Source organism: Pipistrellus hanaki (assembly GCF_964339955.1).
Source record: "Pipistrellus hanaki genome assembly, chromosome: 9".
Lineage (NCBI taxonomy): Eukaryota > Metazoa > Chordata > Mammalia > Chiroptera > Vespertilionidae > Pipistrellus > Pipistrellus hanaki.
This window is the reverse complement of record NC_140511.1, coordinates 47889267-47908136: the sequence shown is the minus strand read 5'-3', so window position 1 is coordinate 47908136 and position 18870 is coordinate 47889267. Positions and strand designations below refer to the sequence as shown.

General features: G+C 47.4%; 1 protein-coding gene and 1 pseudogene across 4 annotated transcripts in view; both read left to right on the top strand.

The window, feature by feature from the left end:
- SCUBE2 (signal peptide, CUB domain and EGF like domain containing 2) overlaps window positions 1-8267 on the top strand; it is a 65640-nt gene extending 57373 nt beyond the window's left edge. For all 3 annotated transcript variants that reach the window (XM_084893478.1, XM_084893477.1, XM_084893476.1), the window contains 5 exons: window positions 17-178; window positions 1017-1214; window positions 2326-2478; window positions 6714-6793; window positions 7487-8267. In XM_084893478.1, coding sequence (XP_084749604.1) covers window positions 17-178; window positions 1017-1214; window positions 2326-2478; window positions 6714-6793; window positions 7487-7639 — 746 coding nt within the window. In that variant the 3' untranslated portion in view covers window positions 7640-8267. The remainder of the gene's footprint in view (window positions 1-16; window positions 179-1016; window positions 1215-2325; window positions 2479-6713; window positions 6794-7486) is intronic.
- A 6550-nt stretch (window positions 8268-14817) lies between these two features.
- Window positions 14818-15091, top strand: LOC311627221 (U6 snRNA-associated Sm-like protein LSm5; annotated as a pseudogene). Its single transcript has one exon. The product of its transcript is annotated as a U6 snRNA-associated Sm-like protein LSm5 (transcript).
- The last annotated feature ends 3779 nt before the right edge of the window (window positions 15092-18870 follow it).

Sequence of the window (18870 nt, the reverse complement as noted above, 5' to 3'; positions counted from 1 at the left end):
CTCCCTGCCCCCACAGTGCAGTGCTCACCTGGACATTTCTACAACACCACCACTCACCGATGCATCCGTTGCCCGGCGGGGACCTATCAGCCCGAATTTGGAAAAAATCATTGTGTCTCTTGTCCGGGAAATACTACGACTGACTTTGATGGCTCCACAAACATAACCCAGTGTAAAAGTAGGTCTCTCTCTAAGGCGTTTAGTCCTGATTACCTGGGCAAGTGCCTGTCCACATGGGGGCAGGGCGTGTGTGTGTGTGTGTGTGTGTGTGTGTGCGCGCGCGCTGCTTGCCTTTGGTGCCTGAGGGGAATATTGGAATTCTCTTTCCCACTTAAAAATAAAACATGGCCAAAACCAGTTTGGCTCAGTGGATAGAGCGTGGGTCTGTGGACTGAAGGGTTCCAGGTTCGATTCCGGTCAAGGGCATGTACCTTGGTTGCGGGCACATCCCCAGTGGGGAGTGTGCAGGAGGCAGCTGATTGATGATTCTCTCTCATCGAGTTTCTAACTTTCTATCCCTCTCTCTTCCTCTCTGTAAAAAAATCAATAAAATATATTTTAAAAATAAAATAAAATAAAACATGGTCTTTACCAGAGAGAAAGGAGAAAGAAACGGCTGCCATGTCTTCGTCAGAGCTTTCTCGGGAAGGGTCAGCTCTCCTCTGCTGAGCCGCACGCTCTGTCCTCCCTGTGTTGACAGACCTGGGAGTTCCGTGTCACGGTTCCCCTGGCACTTGCACGCGGTGAACCAGGCCTATGAGCACTAACGCTGTGCCTTTGTTTGATGAATGCCTGCCCCTGACCTTGAGCGCTTCCCAGTTAGTGAGAAAGCAGCGCCAGGGACTCAGAAGGCTGGCTCTGCGTGGGGCGCTGGTGTAGTTGGGCTCCCAGCGGGGTCCTGGGTACGAGGGGACAGACTCATCCTGGGAGGGTGTCCTTCCCCGGCCCCGGCCTGGGCGGCGGCTGTTACAGAGGGGCGGCTGGGCCTTCCTAACTCATCCTGTTTCCGCTTCCAGACAGAAGATGTGGAGGGGAGCTGGGGGATTTCACCGGGTACATTGAGTCCCCGAACTACCCAGGCAATTACCCAGCCAACACCGAGTGCACGTGGACCATCAACCCACCCCCCAAGCGCCGCATCCTGATCGTGGTCCCCGAGATCTTCCTGCCCATAGAGGACGACTGCGGGGACTACCTGGTGATGCGGAAAACCTGTGCGTCCGCCCCCTCGGCCCCTCCCCTCCGTGGCTGCTGGGCAGCCGGGGTGTGCTCCCAGCGGTCAGTGTGAGCCAGGCCCAGAATGTCACCTTCGCGTTAGAACGGAGACGGGACGGGAGTTTTTAGAGTTTTCCAGGAAATAAAATTTCAACAAAACCCCCACAGTGAGGCCTCTTGCTGACCCCCAGAAGAAGTGGGGTTCCTGGAGGTCAGTCTTCCCCTCTGTGTCTCTGGGACCCTCTTCCCCACGGACACGGAGAGTCAGTGGAATAACTCAGCATGTGGGGACTGACCGAGGCAAAGGGCAGTCCAGCCAGGAGGTACCCACCTCCATCCTGACACAGGACCCAGTGTCCATTGGGACACCTCCATTAACACAGCTCAGAGGCATGTGCTGAGCGGGCTCTGTAGCCAGACAGCCTGGATCTGAATCCCAGCTCCACCTCTAGCAGTTCTCTGGTCTTGGATATACATTCTGGATTTGCTGTGCCTCAGCTTCCTTATTTGTTAAAATGAGGATGGTAGCTGCTTCCTTATAGGGTTATTACGAGGAAGAAATCAGTTCATATTCATAAAGCAGTTAGAAAAACACTGACATATGGAGCCACCGTGTAAGTATTTGCTTTTCATAGAGGTGGTTACCGTGGCTGAAGTCAGGTGCCGGTTTGATTCCTGACTTTTCCACATACTGCTGGTGGGGCCCAGGTCAGGTTACAGTGTATGCACTTCCCAGGGTTTTCAGAGGTTTCGTGGGATAAAGTTATAGAGGGCGGAGCACACCGCCTGGCCCCAGGAAGCCCGCAGTGAACGGCGGTGCTAATCCCCAGATCAGGGCAGGGATCAAGGGCCCCTCCCCAACCCCTCAGGAGCGCTGCGGCCTGGGCTGCTGCTGGGGCCTGGCCCGGCCTTCCCGCTGCCTCCCCGGGAGCCACACCACCAGATGTGTGGACGCGATTCCCAGGTTTTGGCCCTTAGGACGGCTCCGCTGGGCCCGGAGAGCCATGCAGCACAGCTTGTAATGGTGTGAACCTTTGGAAAGAGGCGTGCCCGTGGTTGGGCTGCTCGGTGATGAGCTTGAATTCCACCCTCTCCGATTTCCCTTCGCAGCTTCGTCCAATTCCGTGACGACCTACGAGACGTGCCAGACCTACGAGCGCCCCATCGCCTTCACCTCCAGGTCGAAGAAGCTGTGGATCCAGTTCAAGTCCAACGAGGGAAACAGCGCCAGAGGGTTCCAGGTCCCGTACGTGACCTACGACGGTAAGCCCTGGGAAACTCGGGGCAGCTGCTTTGGACAGAACCAGCGCCTGGGCCAGCGGGTGGCTCTCAGACATGCACACATGTTCGGGAGCCCAGGCAGGATGGAGAGGAAGGACACTGCTGACTCACAAGTGCCAAATTTTAAACAGCCATCTGGGGACACAGAGATGCTTCAGAAAAGAAATAAAAAAGAGTGTGTTTTCATTTCCTTCTGTGGTTCAGGATCGAGAAAACCTAATCCATAAGATTTCTGTTCTGTTACAGGCCGAGAGTCATAGACCAGAGTTATTTTTTTGAAGATTACAAAGACAGGCCATTTTGCTTAGGCTAGAAAAGAATAAAGACATCTAATGTTTGGTTTATTCCTCCAGCTCAGTCAGCACTGAGACCAAATTGCTTTGACAAGGCTGTTGCCTGTGCTCAGTCTTATACTTTTCACTGAATTAAAATGTTAAAATATTTATTTATAAAGATCATCATAATCACTGTCTTTGAAATTAAGCAGCTTTTGAAGAAATTAGTTTTCCCATACACAATCAAATTTAATTCGTAAGACATGAATGATTTTCCCAATTTCAATCTAAACATATAATTTGGAGTAATAAGATACAGGTTCTAGTAGAGATTCTCTAATTTAGGCGTGTCGAACTCAATCAGAGAAGGGGCCAAAATCTAAAATCCAGCCTAAATCTCGGGCCGAATGTTTTACTGAACAGTCATAAACTGACAATGTCATAAACTGACAGCAGAGTGCAGTGATGACAGCGCGGTGCGGGCCACATTGCAAGGCCTGGCGAGCTGGATTTGGCCCACGGGCCTTGTTTTTGACACATGTGCTCTAATTCATTGGATGGCTCTAGACAAGCCATTCTGGATCTCAGAAGGGGGCCATTGAAGGTGGTTAGACAGGTGCCAAAAGGAGGCCTTTTGGAAAGACAATATTATATGGATTTCCTAAAAACACTTCTCATAGTTTTTTTCTAACATGTTCCAAAAGATAGGATTGTTCTTCTTTTGCCTGAAGCCATGTCAAACCCAAGACAAGAGCTCTTAGTCTCAGACTCCTGGGTGGACACAGGTGCCTCCCACTTGGCTCTGCTGAGAGAAACAAGAGCCTCAGCTACCTGAAAGCAGCCAGCTGACCACCTCCCCTCTGTGGAATCAGGAAGGAGCCAAAAAACGACAGAGACACCAGAATAAGTGTCACCAAAGCTCATATACTTTAGTCTGGCAGTTTTCAACTCTGCCTTTGGGACAGAAGAAACCATCTTGATTTTTGGGAGGTTCTTTTGTTAACCTCTCAACCGAGAAAGAGAGAGAGAGAGAGAGAGAGAGAGAGAGAGAGAGAGAGAGAGAGACTAATATGTGAGACTAATGTGAGAGAAACACATCAATTGGTTGCCTCCTGAATGCATTCGACCAGAGCTGGGGATCAAACCTGAAACTCAGGTATGTGCCCTTGACTGGGACTCGTGATCCTTTCGTGCTTCGAGGGCTGATGCTCTAACCATTGAGCACACTGGCCAGGGCACTATCTTAATTTTTTAAAATTTAGATAAAGAACAGGTGAAATGACACACAACCCTGATTAGGCCCACGAGCATGTGTCTTGCAATGCCATAGCAGAAAATAGTTGAAAACAGCTGCTTTGGCCACCTACAGAAGCCTGTTAGGTCTTCACTCAGAGCCTACTTCATCTCTTTTTAAAGAACATATATTACAGGAAGTTTGATATCTGGTTTCCAAACATAGAAGAACAGATGGGCAGGTGAGACTCTCCCACTGACCTTGGGAGGACAGAGGATTCTGTCATCCTCACTGACATGGATGGAGCATCACTGGGCGCCAGGCATGCGTCACATGCCCTTGACACAGCGCATTCCTCACAGTCGCCCACGGAGCAGACACGATTCTGTGCTGATGTTACCATTGAGGCCACTGGCACTGGGCGATTTGAGTAACATCACAAGGTCATAGCAGCACAAAGTTGCAGAGTTTTTACCTACAACACCTGACTGCTTTTCTCAGGACAGTCAGAGCAAGTGAGGAGACAACACGCGCCCTTCGATGTAAGGAAAGTCCAGGCCTGTAGAGAATGCTCATGAGTTCATTTGTGCCAAACTGATGAAAATTGCCAGGAAGCAAAATATCAATGGGTTGAGAAAATGCTTTGGGGAATGGCAGTTTTGCAGCTTCCTTTATACATTCCAAGTAAAGGAGGAGATGTGAGGGGGGGGGTTACATGAAACCCATTGGTGGTAGATTAAGGCGTGAGAGAAAGCAAAGCTGGGGAAATCGCTGAGATTGGATAAAGACTAAAATAGACAAACACTTCTTTTACATTGGTGGGTACAGTTAATAATGACCACAGCACATAGAGATGGTATGAAGGGGACAAGGTAGCAATGAGGGGTTGTGGTCTCGCGGTCTGGTGCATTGGAGAGGTCTGGGAAAAGGAGATTACTCATACTTTGCTTTCATAGCTGCAAAAAGACAATAGACAGGCTTGTTTAAGGCAAAAATTGACCTTTGTCAAGGAAGCTATAGGCCTAAGTTGTGACTACCCGCCATGACTCGCTTTTAGTTAGGAATTTTCATGTTCAGACCATTCCATGTGGTTACTTTAAGTCTCTGAGTTGGTAAGGCCCATCACGCAAGCCTCCCCTGAGTTGGTCAGATTTAGTACGTGGTCTCTTTTTCGTCCACAGCCCTTACTCATATTTTATATTTACTGAAATAAAAGACCAAGAAAGTAGAGTACAAGTGATACTGTTCATGTGTTAAATTCATAACTATGATAATTATATTATTAATTTCCATTTACCATCCCTTGACTAGGAGAATCTTCTTCAAGAACTCCTCTCACACAGTTCCAATGATGTTGCTATGATTTGTTTGATTTTGTTGCACATGATACGCATATAAAGAGGCATTTTTTTGGCCTGGAATTTGAAAAGGATTGTGTTTTGCATATGCTTGATTTGACTTGTGACTGTAGGGAACAGACTAGAGTTTGAAGAGGGGGCTACATTTGGAGAAGGCTCACGTTGTGTGCTCTGCATTTAATGTGTATGTCAGGACCCGAAATTATCAATGAGAAAATGAACATAGCATCCTTCCCTCCCTAACCTGCCAAATTCTCCCCATCCCAACCCCATTCAGAGAGAGAGAGAGAGAGAGAGAGAGAGAGAGAGAGAGAGAGAGAGAGAGAGAGAGAGAGAGAGAGAGAGAGAGAGAGAGAGAAGTTGTACTAGATAGCAAAGAAGCTTGATTGTCTTACATAATGCAAGGTCAGAGCGGAAAAAGGTGAGGAAGGGAGAAAAGTAGAGAGGGAGAGTAGAACCAAGAGCCTGTGTGAGCTCACCAGGAAGTGAGTATAAACAGAGAAGAGATGACATCCAAGCACTGAGTCCTTGGACTTCCTACAGTGAAAGGTCAGGAAGAGAAGGAGGGAAAGCCCCAGATAGACACCAGTTGGGTAAGAAGAAAACCAGTGAGCGTGGCTTCCTGGAAGCTGAGTGAAGAAGTGGATCAAGAGGAGGGGTGACTGGCCAGGTCAAATGCTACTGATGCATCAAGGAAGATGAGGACGAGAGTTGACCTTTGGGATTTAGCAACATAAAAGTCACTGGCAATTTCAACAAGTGGTTTCCAGGGAGCGGTGGGGGGCAATGTTGAGTGGACGGTTTGGGAGGGAAAGAAAGCTGTAGAATCAGAAAGATTCTTCTGGCAATTCTTTCAAGGAGTTTTGCTATAAAGAGGAACAGAGATGTAGGATGGATGCTGGAGGAAGAAATGAGGTCAAGAAAGGGATTTTTTTTTTTTTTTTAATCAGAGATATAACAGCTTGTTTGCAGGCTGATGGAAAAGACCAGTAGAGAGAGGAAATTTTATCATCTAGGGAAGAAAGGGGAGAATTACTGGAACAATGCTCTTGATTTGGTGAGAGAAGATGGAAAGTGAGCAAACTGGAGGGATGGGCCTTGACTGGATGCGCAGAGGGTTTATCCGAGGGGAGAGGGAATCGGAGAGATGGGTGCAGATGCCAGTAGATGAAAGGAGGTGGTGGAGGAGTCTGAGGACATTCTCTCCTGATTGCCTTCTCGGTATGTGAGTGGTCATTGTTCCTATCGCAGCTGCTGTAGGAGCATTTCTAGGAAACTTATAAAAAATGAAAGAGTGAATTTGGAAATAACTAAACCATACAATGCAACGCATGTCCTTTATTCCAACAGAGGATTACCAGGAACTCATTGAAGACATAGTTCGAGACGGCAGGCTCTATGCATCTGAGAATCATCAGGAAATACTTAAGGTGAGTCGGAATGGAAGGTGGACTCGGCAGCCCCCTCAGGGCCCCAGCACATTTGGAGGGAGCTCTCCTCTTGCTCCACGTGGCTGCCTTTCAGACACGGAGCCTGCTCTGGATTGAGCTTATTTTTACATTTTCACCAGACTTTGAGTTTGCTTTTTTTAAACAAATTCAGGAAGCTGTCATTAATGTTGTCGAGTGTAGTTGTATTTTTCAATTTGGAGAAGTGTGGTAGAGGAGCAGTAAAAACCTTGCTTATCATTAATACAAGCCAGAGGCAAATTGTGTTTTCATGTTGGTTCTCCAAATAGTTGAAGATCCTTGGTTCTTGCTCCTTCAAGAGTGGAATTCACTAAATCTTAGACATCTATAAGTAACTATCAATGAACACTTGCCATATCACTATCCCAATAAAAATTCCCCAAATTCCATTTTTATAGCTCATCCAGTTTAGAAAAGCAAAAGAGTTTTGTTTTTTTTTTAACATTAAATTTTCCTTTATAAAAGCATTTCATGCTTTTTGGTAGATAATTAGGAAAACTAAGAACTGGGTGAGAAGATAGAAATCAGAGGAAACCATTTTCACAAAGTGTCTTTCAGCTGCTCAGCCTAACACTGGGTCATTATAGTTCCCTTGGCGAAATGCCAGCGTGTTTAAATAGTTTGGCGCAGTAACAGAAGTCCTGTTCTTTTCAGGATAAGAAGCTGATCAAGGCGCTGTTTGATGTCCTGGCCCACCCCCAGAACTATTTCAAGCACACAGTCCAGGAGTCCCGGGAGATGTTTCCAAAGTCCTTCATCCGATTGCTGCGCTCCAAAGTGTCCAGGTTTCTGAGGCCTTACAAATGAGCCTGCCCGCGGGGCACTCCGCACCGCGCTCCGCCCGCGGGCTGGCAGCTGAGCCGTCTGCGCCTGCAGCCAGCCTAGCCTCGTTGGATGTCGCCGCCTCTAGCAGCAGTGACCTGCTAGGGTTCAATTTTTATAGGTAATACAGACATTTTGGTAACTTGGACTTGGTTTTCTTTCCCAGCATGGCGGATGTGGACCAGGAATGGCTTTGGGTCTCACCCGCTTCTCACGGCTGTGGGCAGATGTCTTGGATACGCCCAGGGCTGGCTGAGCGGGGCCTCAGTCAGCTCAGGTGAGACTCGCCTGTCTTTCCTGTTCTCACTCCTCCTCCATCGCACTAAGGGAAAGGAGGCCACAGAAGGGGCTGCCTTGTCTGAAACGTCAGCTTCCTCCAGCCCAGCCCGCCCTAAGGACCCCTCTGCGTCCTGGGTTCAGGCTCTGAACAGGCAGAGAAAGGAAGGAGGAAGGGAGGGACCATCCCCACACCTGAGACCTGGCAGGACTCCTTGTCTCCACGGCCTTCTCCTCCGGCCTGTGTGGCCTAAATTTGATCTCAGGAGCTTGAATTCTAAGCATTGATTATTAAAAAAAAAAAAAAAAAAATACTTAAAGCAGAAAGAATTAGAAATACAGAGCTAAAAAGTGAGCACTTCCTCAGACATAATAACATAGGCCCATTGACGCCTTCCTTGTGACTGACTCCCACCTGTAGCAAGTGCACAGCGCAGGTTCCAGCACCAGCTGTGCCGTGGCACACGGGCCTGGGCACAGAGTCCGGGCCTGGAGCATTCGGTCAGAGCCATCTACCTTCATGGAAAGGGCAGTTCACACACCCTGGGTCAGCACTGCCGAGGGTCCTGTTTCCACAGTGGGCTTTCCACTGTGGGTGTCCGAGGTTCAGGTGGGACCCAGTGCAGACCAGCCTGCTAGGCGTGCCTTCCTTCCCCACGCTCCAAGTCAGAGACGGACTCAGCTCCGAGCACATGAGCAGCGCCACTGAGGTGGTCTCACCTCCTAATGGGCACCCCACTGCCAGCAGCAGCTACACCGATCCCGGTTTCTGTATCTCAGGATCATCTCACCTCTGGTCAGCACAGCAGGGCACCGCCATCATTTTCTCCCACGGGAACTTGAATTTTTGACATTACTGAATTTTAAAAAATGTAAACCTATAAGCAAAAATCTCATTACAGTAAATAAAAATTATTTCTATCCAACAAGCTGCCATTTCCCTAATGAATGGGCTGACTGCACACAACCATAGTGTGTTATTCTCTTGTAAAAAACAAAAAAAAATCCTAACTGTACATACAGTTCTCTATACCAAAGTACTAAAAAAATGGTTAACAAATATTTTTTATTTGTATTTTTAAGACGTATGAAGAATAGACTTTAGAAAGCAGGAATGGAGGCAGAGAGCAGTTAACAAATATTTTTAAAGAAAATGAAGACTATTTCATTATTGTTGGATCACTTTTCACCTCTGCTTTGCTTTGTTTTTCAATCTGTTGATAACATCGATCTTTTTGAAAAATCCTCATCAAACGTTTCTTCTTTATTGGGATGGGCCCTAAAAAACCCATTTCCAAACTTTTCTTCAAAAATGTAAACTTCTTTATTAAAAAAATAATAATAATAACCATTAAAACAAGCACCTGGAATTTGTAACACCGAAACTTTGCCTACATTTCTGAGTCTCCGCATCAGAGGAAAAGTCAAATGTGATAGAACCCCAGTCAGTGGCTGGGTGGGTGTGGAGGAGGGGTGAGCTAAACCCGGCCATCCCTGTCCCAGCACAGCAGCGACTCTGTGCTCAGGACTGCGCGTCTGTGTTGCTGACTTCATACGAAGGGCAGGAATGGGAGGGAGGCTGCACAGACCCGGCCTCTGTGAAGCAGCCTCCGGGAGCAGGCCCACGCACCAGAGCTGGGCCCCGAGCACACGCACGGGCCTCTGAGGCCCTCCGGAAGCTTCCGCTCCGTACCGGCCAGCCACCTGCGGATGCCGTGGTCCTGTTGGGAGGCTGGCTGGCAGGGGCTGCTGTGGCCACCTGCTAAATCCACTGTTCACCAAGCATCTGCTCTGGGCCTGGCACGCTTCTAGGCCCTAGGGGTCAGTGACAAGACGGACAAGGTGCTTGCCTTCATGGAGCATACATTGTAGAGGGAAGAGACAAACAAACAAACCACCAATAAAAGGTATCAGCTAATAGTAAGTATTATGTTGGAAATGAAAATAAGTGGGTGCAACAGATGACTGTGTGTCTCCTTTAAGAGTGTGGATTGTGGATGGTCTCTCTGGAGAAATGGCATTTCAACTTAAAACTAAGTGGCAAACAGGAGCCAGCCTTGGGGAAATCGGGGTGGGGGTGGGGTGTGGGGGGGAGGGGATTCCAGGTAGAGGAGAGCCACGTGCCAAGGCTGCCAGGCAGGAACACGCGTGTGTGTGGATCACAGTCTGGTGAGCAGGTGAGTGGTCAGAGAGGAGGCCAGGGTGAGACCAGGGGCCAGAGCACCTCTGGCTTTTGCATCCAGAACGAGGCATTCTGGTTTAATCCTAGTGTGCTGTGAGGGTTTTAGAGGGTTTTAAGCAGAGGTGTGGCATGATCTGACTTGTATTTTTAAGACCGCTCTGTACTTAGAGCAGATTTTAGAAAGGAGGCATGGAGGCCGAGAGCAGTGAACAAGCTATCGCAACCCACCAAGCAGTCATGCAGGCGGGAGATGAGGTGGTCCGGGTTAAGGGGATAGTAGTGAAGATGGACTACACAAATGAATGTTCAAATAGGCAGTTGGTTCTGTGAGGAGCCAGAGAAGTCAGGGCCAGAATATGAATTTTAATGTCACAGAATAAAGACATGGGACTGATTGAGGTCACCTGGGAAAGGTGTGCAGACGAAAGAAGGCCAGGGAGCTCTGCATTCTGGGGCTCCTTGTGTGGCACAGGGACCAGGACTTGGAGGAGATGCTCATTAAGTGAACAGGAAGCGGAGTTTCACCTTCCCTCCGAGAGAGCGAATTCTGTGGGAGAACGCTGAGTGGGAGTGGAATCTGTTGAAGTCCTTCCTTCCAGCTGTGGATATTGTTCTGGAGCCATCTGTGGATGCAGCAACGTTTCCCTTGAGTTTCCCATGCTAACAAAAGAGGGTTGGCCTCTTCACACTAACAGATGATCCTCTTCACTGGGAAAATTGCTTGCTCTGAATCATTCTCTGGCTGTGAAGGGTGTTGTCTGCAGGCACTCACTGGATTTGGGTTTGCAGGTGATTTTTAAGTTGTCATGGAACTTGGGGAAGGGGCGGCTGTACCTCATGCAGCACGGACTCGCCTGCCTGCGGGCTGGTCTTTGCAGGAAGGTGCACCAGGGCTGCTGGGCCCCTGGGACACTCAGGGCCCCTCAGCCCAGAAGCAGGGCCTCTTACTAGGGCTGTCAGCATCTCTGCTTCCTGTCCCATAGCAGGATGGGTCCTGAGGCCTTACTCAGTCTTCGTCACTCTGAGTCTGTATTTGAGAGGCAGAGTGGGTTAGGGGAGGGTGGAGTGAAGCAGTGCCTCCCCAAGCCAAGAGGCCTTGTTATCTGGCTACTTGCTAGGCAAGCTCTCCTCCAAACCCAGGTCCTGGGTGTGGCCAGGAGAGGCCCATCCACGGGAAATGAGAAGCTGTGGTGAGCTTTCATTTCGGTGGCATCTCACTTACTCCGGGGGCTTGTGAGCCCAGGTCAGAGGTGTCCTGAATATTGGTGGTACCCCGCTTCCTTCTCCCTCCGGGCAGTCCTGACCAGCCTGCAGGAGACCACCCTGATGGCCCAGCAAGGCTGCTTCGGTGATCGACAGGCACAAGGGCATACGTACTCAGCAGGGGTAACTTCCCAGAGAACACAGTACGATCAAAATAGGTTTAGGAAATAAAACCACTCTTTTGGCTGAACTAAAGGGATACAAACTAAACCCACCTGCTGGGAACAATGCAGTAACTCAGCATGGCTTGGTTTTCAGAGTACCTCATTGGAGAATGCAGCCAGATGCCTTAGGAACTAGTAACTCTCTGTTATGTGTTTGTTCATTCACTTCTGTACCATATTTATTGAGGGCTTACGAAGTGCTAGGCACTGTAGGAGCTGGTGATACTGTAGTGAGCAAAATAAAGCCTCTGCTCTTGTGGAGTTTAAATTCTAGTAGAGGGAGACATAAAGTAAACCAACAAACATATGTTGTAAAGTCAAGTGCAATGACTATTATAAAGAAAATAAGATTGAAAGGATAGAGGATGAGGAGGTGGTGGGAGGGAGCTGTTATTTTCGATAGAGTGAGTTCATAATTAGAGTCATGAATCTAGGCCTCTCCGGGGATTGGCTCCTCAAACCGAGCCTGGCATCACTGGCCCCCTGGGAAGTTCTGATACCCACCTACGAGAACTTGACATTTCACCTCAGGACCAGGAAGACCAAAGCTTCAAGTTGTGAACAGTCGTTTTTTGCAATTTCTAGAACAGGCGCCACCTAGTGGTTTTAAATGGAATTAACCTGTATTTCATCGTCAAAGGGCCTTAGAGCTTAAATGCCCTTGGAATTTAAATGTCCATAGTTCAAAGACAAAATGTTACCCATGGGGTGTTGGGGACCAGGGTTGTGGTTTGACAATTGATTGCGTGTTGTTTCATACAGACCCTCGGAATGTACCTGTCATCTTTTCCATATCAGAAGTCATTTATTTAGGCCATTTTACACCATCAACGCTGTTTTGAATCATATCCGAACAAGTGTATGCATGCACACACATACACCCCACATTCATTCTTTCATTCATTGTTACGGTTTAGGCACATGCTAGGCTGGATATACACCGAGTGGCCAGATTATTAAAAGGCTAATATAATAAAAGGCTAATATGCAAATTGTCCTCTCAACCAGGAGTTCCACCAGCAGGCAGGCTGGCCAACCGCCCATGTCCCCCTAGTCAGGCTGGCCGGGCCCCACCCATGCACAAATTTGTGTGTGTGTGTGTGTGTGTGTGTGTGTGTAGCAGAGCAGCATTCCCACTGTGGGAACACACTGACACGAGGGGGCAGTTCCTGCATTGAGTGTCTGCCCCCTAGTGGTCAGTTCGTGTCATAGTGACTGGTTGACCAGTCATTCTGCCATTCGTTCACTGGGCTTTTATTATATAGGATGGGAAAAATTTACCCCAAATTGTAATCTTGTGTAAAATTCCACCACATGTAATTCTAAAAGCTCCCATATCCCACTGGCTTGGACCGTCCTCTGATCCTATATTCCATCCTAGGACTGAAGGATGATATCCAGGCACAGTTTGGCATTTTCTGTCTTTTCTCTACACAATGCATAAAAACAAACAAACAAACAAGTCAGAAATACCTTCCTCAAATCTAAGCTTGGTGTTGGCTTTGCCTTGTATACACATTGTGGTTAAAAATAAATTAACTTTTAATTAAAAGTTGCTGAGCAGGAAATAGGACCGATGCCCCAGGGAGGACAGAGCCCAGCAGTGTGTGACTGATGCAGCCATGGCCCGCGGGAGTGCGGCGGGAAAGAGTGTGAGCTTGTGGTGAACCCTGGTCAGCCTGCCTGCTCAGCCCTCTGCAGCCTTGTGGGTAACTTACTGTGCGTGACCACAAACTGCTCACCAAACCACAGTATCAGTGAACTTGGATGTGTATGAGGCCTGTCCTGTCCAACATGAGCCCGGCCTGTCCATCGAATCAAACTATGGACAATATAGCAAGAACATGAGCCCGGAACCCCGATGTCAGATCCAGGTGGCTTGGCTTGAAAACAGCTCTTATTTATTTTCTGACTCCCCAGCTCTGGCACTCACCCTGTATCCCATTCTCAACGCGTGCCCCTCCCAGGCCCCCCCCCTCCCCCCCAGTTGAAGACCCAAAGGAGGTTGCTGGAAAAGATTGTAAGCTTGGAGCTGCTGACAGCCAAGAGACAGAAGACCCTGCCTGCCGTGGCATCGGCTCAGAGAGGAAGCAGTGACAATGTCGTTTGAGCCCCGCACTTTTATTTATTTTTCATTATTTTAAATATATTTTATTGATTTTTTACAGAGAGGAAAGGAGAGGGATAGAAACATCTATGGGAGAGAAACATCTATTAGCTCCCTCCTGCACACCTCCTCGTGGAGATGTGCCCGCAACCCAGGTACATGCCCTTGACTGGAATCGAACCTGGGACCTTTCAGTCCTCAGGCCAACGCTCTATCCACTGAGCAAACCGGTTAGTGCCCCCTGCACTTTTAAATTATGACACCAAACACCTTGCATTTTGGCTTAAGACATTTTCAAATGGGCATCTGTTGCTTATAATAAAAGCTACACAAATAAAATCCTAACTGAAACAGCATCAGCTTGTCTAGTATCATTTTCAAGGATGGATCCTTTATAACGGCCAAGGAAGGAAGTAGAGATCTTTAGTACAAAGCTACTTGATATGCAAACTCAGAATCCAGAGGCACTGGGCATGGGCAGAGTTGGCCAGCTCCTGCCTCAGGAGGCTTTGGCTCCATGGGGCAAGCTTAGGGGGATCATGGTGGCAGCTACCTTCTGCGGAGCCCTTCCTGTGTGCCATGATGTGCTATGTGTATTCTTTATTTTTTTTAAAAAAATATATTTTTATTGACCTCACAGAGGGAGAAAGAGAAAGAGGATAAAAACATCAATGATGAGGCCAAAACCGGTTTGGCTCAATGGATAGAGCGTCGGCTTGGGGACTGAAAGGTCCCGGGTTCGATTCCGGTCAAGGGCATGTACCTTGGTTGCGGGCATATCCCCAGTAGGGGGTGTGTAAGAGGCAGCTGATCGATGACTCTCTCTCATCGATGTTTCTGACTCTCTATCTCTCTCCCTTCCTCTCTGTACAAAATCAATAAAATATATTAAAAAAGAAAAACATCAATGATGAGGTAGAATCACTGATATTTGGCTGCCTCCTGCCTGCTCCAACTGGGGATCGAGCCCCCAGTCCGGGCATGTGCCCTTGACTGGAATTGAACCTGGGACCCTTCAGTCCGCAATCCAATGCTCTATCCACTGAGCCAAAGCAGCCATGGCTGTATTTTTTTTCATTTAACCAATCCTCACAGCAGTCCTGATATGTTACTGGCATCATTTTTTAGACGAGGGATCCAAACCCACAGTGATGGCACTTCCGGCGTCGCCATGGCGGCCAACGTTACCACCAACCCATCGCAGCTGCTGCCTCTGGGGCTTGTGGACAAGTGTGTAGGATCAAGAATTCACATCGTGATGAGGAGTGATAAGGAAATTGTTGGCACGCTTCTAGGATTGATGACTTTGTCAATATGACACTGGAAGATGTCACTGAATTTGAAATTACACCAGAAGGAAGAAGGATCACTAAATTAGACCAGATTTTGCTAAATGGAAGTAATATAACATGTTGGTTCCTGGAGGAGAAGGACTTGAAGTATGAATGGATTTCCTTGACTTACATTAGATTGTGTTTTGTCTTCTAATGACAACAAAATATAATTTAAAAAATATATATTTTATTGATTTTTTACAGAGAGGAAGGGAGAGAGATAGAGAGCTAGAAACGTCAATGAGAGAGAAACATTGACCAGTTGCCTCTTGCACACCCCCCCACTGGGGATGTGCCCGCAACTCAGGTACATACCCTTGACCAGAATCGAACCTGGGACCTTTCAGTCCGCAGACCGACGCTCTACCACTGAGTCAAACCAGTTTCAGCAACAAAATATAATTTTTAAACCTTTCACTGTCTGGATTCTGTGAAGCCAAGTTTCCCATTAAAAGGGAATGCTTTGAAGAGGCATTGTAAATGCCATTTTTTAAGTTAATCATGTTTATCTTGGGGGAAAAGAACATTGAAAACTAAAATAAAGGGGGTTTTGGTTGTCATTTTATTTATTATAGTGCAATAGCCATTGAGACAAAGCTTGTGGTTATTTTGTCAGTTGCTCTCTTGTCATTTTACCTCTGTTTCCTTATTTACATGACCACGTGGTTCTGAAAAATTGTTTCAAACAAAATGATGAACTTTGGATTTTGAACAGGTGCATTTAACCCAAAATTATTCAATTAAGTTCAAACTGTGATGCTTTGAAATTAGGATTTTTTGCAGCAGAAACCAATTTGGCTCAGTGGATAGAGCGTCAGCCTGCGGACTGAAAGGTCCCAGGTTCAATTCTGGTCAAGGGCATGTACCTTGGTTATGGGCACATCCCCAGTAGGGGGTGTGCAAGAGGCAGTTGATCGATGATTCTCTCATCGATGTTTCTAATTCTCTATTCTCTCTCGATGTTTCTAACTCTCTGTAAAAAATCTATTGATTTTTTACAGAGACGAAGGACTAACTCTCTGTAAAAAATCAATAAAATATATATTTAAAAAACCAAGCGAAATAGACAGGTAATCTGTGCACATTTAGAAATGCAGACAAATGAAAAGGAAAACATCATACTTTGCTGTCTACCCTCGGACTTTTTCAGTACACATTTTGTATTTACAAAAACTCGTTCGCCCTGATGATGCTGTTTTTGGCCTCCATTGAAGAGTTTTTAGAAATTTAAGTGGTGAATGTCTTTCTGTGTCATATTTCAGCAACATTAATGTGTGCATAGTATTTCATTAAATGGGTTTACCAGTTTATTTAGCCTACTCTTATTATTGGCCACAGCAATCTAACTCTAACTAAATCTTTATACATGTTTATTTTTCTTAGAAGAAATTCAGAAGTGTGTACTGTCAAAAGGTATATATTGTCATGTTGCTAACAAAATGTTCGTCAGCGGTTTTTCACACTTTATATACCACCACTGGCTATGTTCTCTCTTCTCTCTTTGTCATCTTAATAGGCAAAAGTTGGTATATTTAAATTTTTCTTTACTAATTTTGTATTTTGTGGATTATGTCTATGAGGCTTTTGTCATTGAGATGCTTGTCTTGTTTCTCACTAATTTCTAAAATTCTTAATAGTTCCCCTTAATCATGTATTTTGCAGATAAACTCGCCAGTTTGTAGTTTGCTTGTTAGGGGTACATTTTTTGACAGATAAAAAAATATTTTATGTAAAAAAAGATGAAAAAAAGAAAGAAACTCACAGCGATAAAGTAATTTACTATTGATAGTCATATAGCTAGTGGCAGAACAGAGATTGAAACCTAATGTATCAGAGTCTAAAACCCTTGTTTTAACAATATTATATTTCTTCCAAGATGAGTCAATGCACGTAGGGGAGCTTGGCTATTGGAGAATTAAGAATGATCTTTTCTGTTGGTACAGCCCCTAGAGCTTACAAAGCCCAAGTTCACCTGCAGTCTCACTGTACCCATTTTACAGATATGGAAACTCAGGCTTAGAGGTAGGAAGGGACTAGCTCAACGTCATTCGGGCAAACTGGAGAAGCTGCCCAGAGGTGATGCTCCTCAAACGGAGCAGCCAATCCACAGTCTGCATAAACTCACAGTGCGCATGGCCGGGGCCGGGGCCGGGGGAGGGCTGGCCTCGCCACACTGACCCATGCTGATGGGCCGCCATGGTCTCAGTGTGGCTGAGGACGATCTCTGACGGACGAGGGGGCCAACTGGTGTCGTGGCCACAGATCCCGCTGCAGGACACACCCCAAGACGGCAAAGTGCTGCGCTGCATTCACAGACTCCCAGCTCCAGCCAAGGCCCTATTTCTTTTTCAGCAACACTTGATATGGATAAATTCCAGTTCAGCCAGAGAGCTTCGGCTTCCTGGTGTTCCCCCGGGGGCTCTCGCAATGAAAGCTTCCTTTTTTTTTCAACGGGGCTGTCCTCAGCAAAAAAAAAAAAAAAAGCCTACCAGACTGAGCTGAGCTGCCTGAGGAGGGGGGAGCTGGGATCTGCCTGCCTGGCTTCCTCCCAGAGCAGAGGAGCTGTCCCAGCCCGGGCCCCAGGGCCCTCACTGTCCGGCCTGTCCCCATGCTTTGCTGAGCTCGGAGGCACTTGTCCTAGACAGACAAGGCGAGGCTGTCTTTCACTGCTCCCTGGGCGACTCTCACCTGGGGGAGTGACCAGGCAGGGATCCAGGCGACAGAACAGAAGGGGCCAGGACAGTCACCGTTGTTCCCTGCTGGGAGCGCGCCAGGGGGCTGGAAGGTGAGCTGCAATCCCAACCCCCTCCTCGAGTTTGTGTCCAGGAGGCGCTGCTGCTCTCCCTGCAGAATTGGGGGGCAGGGGGACCCTTGAAGCCAGGTGAGCAGCCTTCTGGATTTATTTCCCCACGAGCAATCTGTGAGCTCTGAATCTAGGGCGAGTGTGGAAGGTGGGACCGGAGGGTAAAAGCAAGTTCATGACGTCAAACCCAGCCCTTCCAGGTCTGGAAGGCCCAGCACAGGTTCCGGGAGAGCAGGCAGTTGGCCTTCTTTAAAAGCCAAGCTCTGCCACTCGCTTTCCTTGGGCAAGTCCTTAACTTCTTGCCGTGCTTACACTCAGTATTGATTGAGAGCCTCCTAAACGCTTTGGATTCCGTGATAAGAAAAAAAAAAAAAGATTCAATCAGACAACCAATAACAGCTTCCCTCCACCACCATCACCAAAAAAAGTGTGAAATGTTCAGAGAGAGGCATAGGATATGATTAGGGAGAATCACCCTCTCTGGAAGGTTAGAGAACACTTTCCTAAATAAATGAAAGTGGAGCAGGGGTCCAGGGGGAACAATGATGAAGCTGAGGGCTGTCTGTTTACTGAGCGAAGTAGTTTACACGCAGAGGGAACAGGATATTCAAAAGCAGACTCCTTGGCAAAAGGGAGAGTGACTCCTCGAAGGAACTGGAAGAAGGCTCCTGAGGCTGAAGGGCAGCGTGGAGAAGCAGGTGGGAGCAGACCAGGCGAGGAGGTGGGTCTTTATCTTAAGAGGAACAGGAAGCCTTGTGAGGTGATCTAAGCAGGGAGGGGAGGTGACCACGGCTGTGGTTTGAAAAGGTTACCCTGGCAGTGGAAAGCAAGGAATTGGAAGGTAACCGAGTTACGGAAGTCAGGAGGCCAGTTAAGAGGTCTCAGGTGTTTTGTTTTATTGTGTTTAAAAAAAAGGTCTCAGGTATTTGCCTGTAAAATGGGGATAATGATAATATACTTCTGAAGCTGTTGCCTATTCAGTGAGCTACTACATTTTAAATATTTATTTCAATACCTGGCACATGGTAAAACACTCAGTAAGTGTCGTTATTGTCACTTTTATGGTCAGTTTCTACAGAGAGCAGAT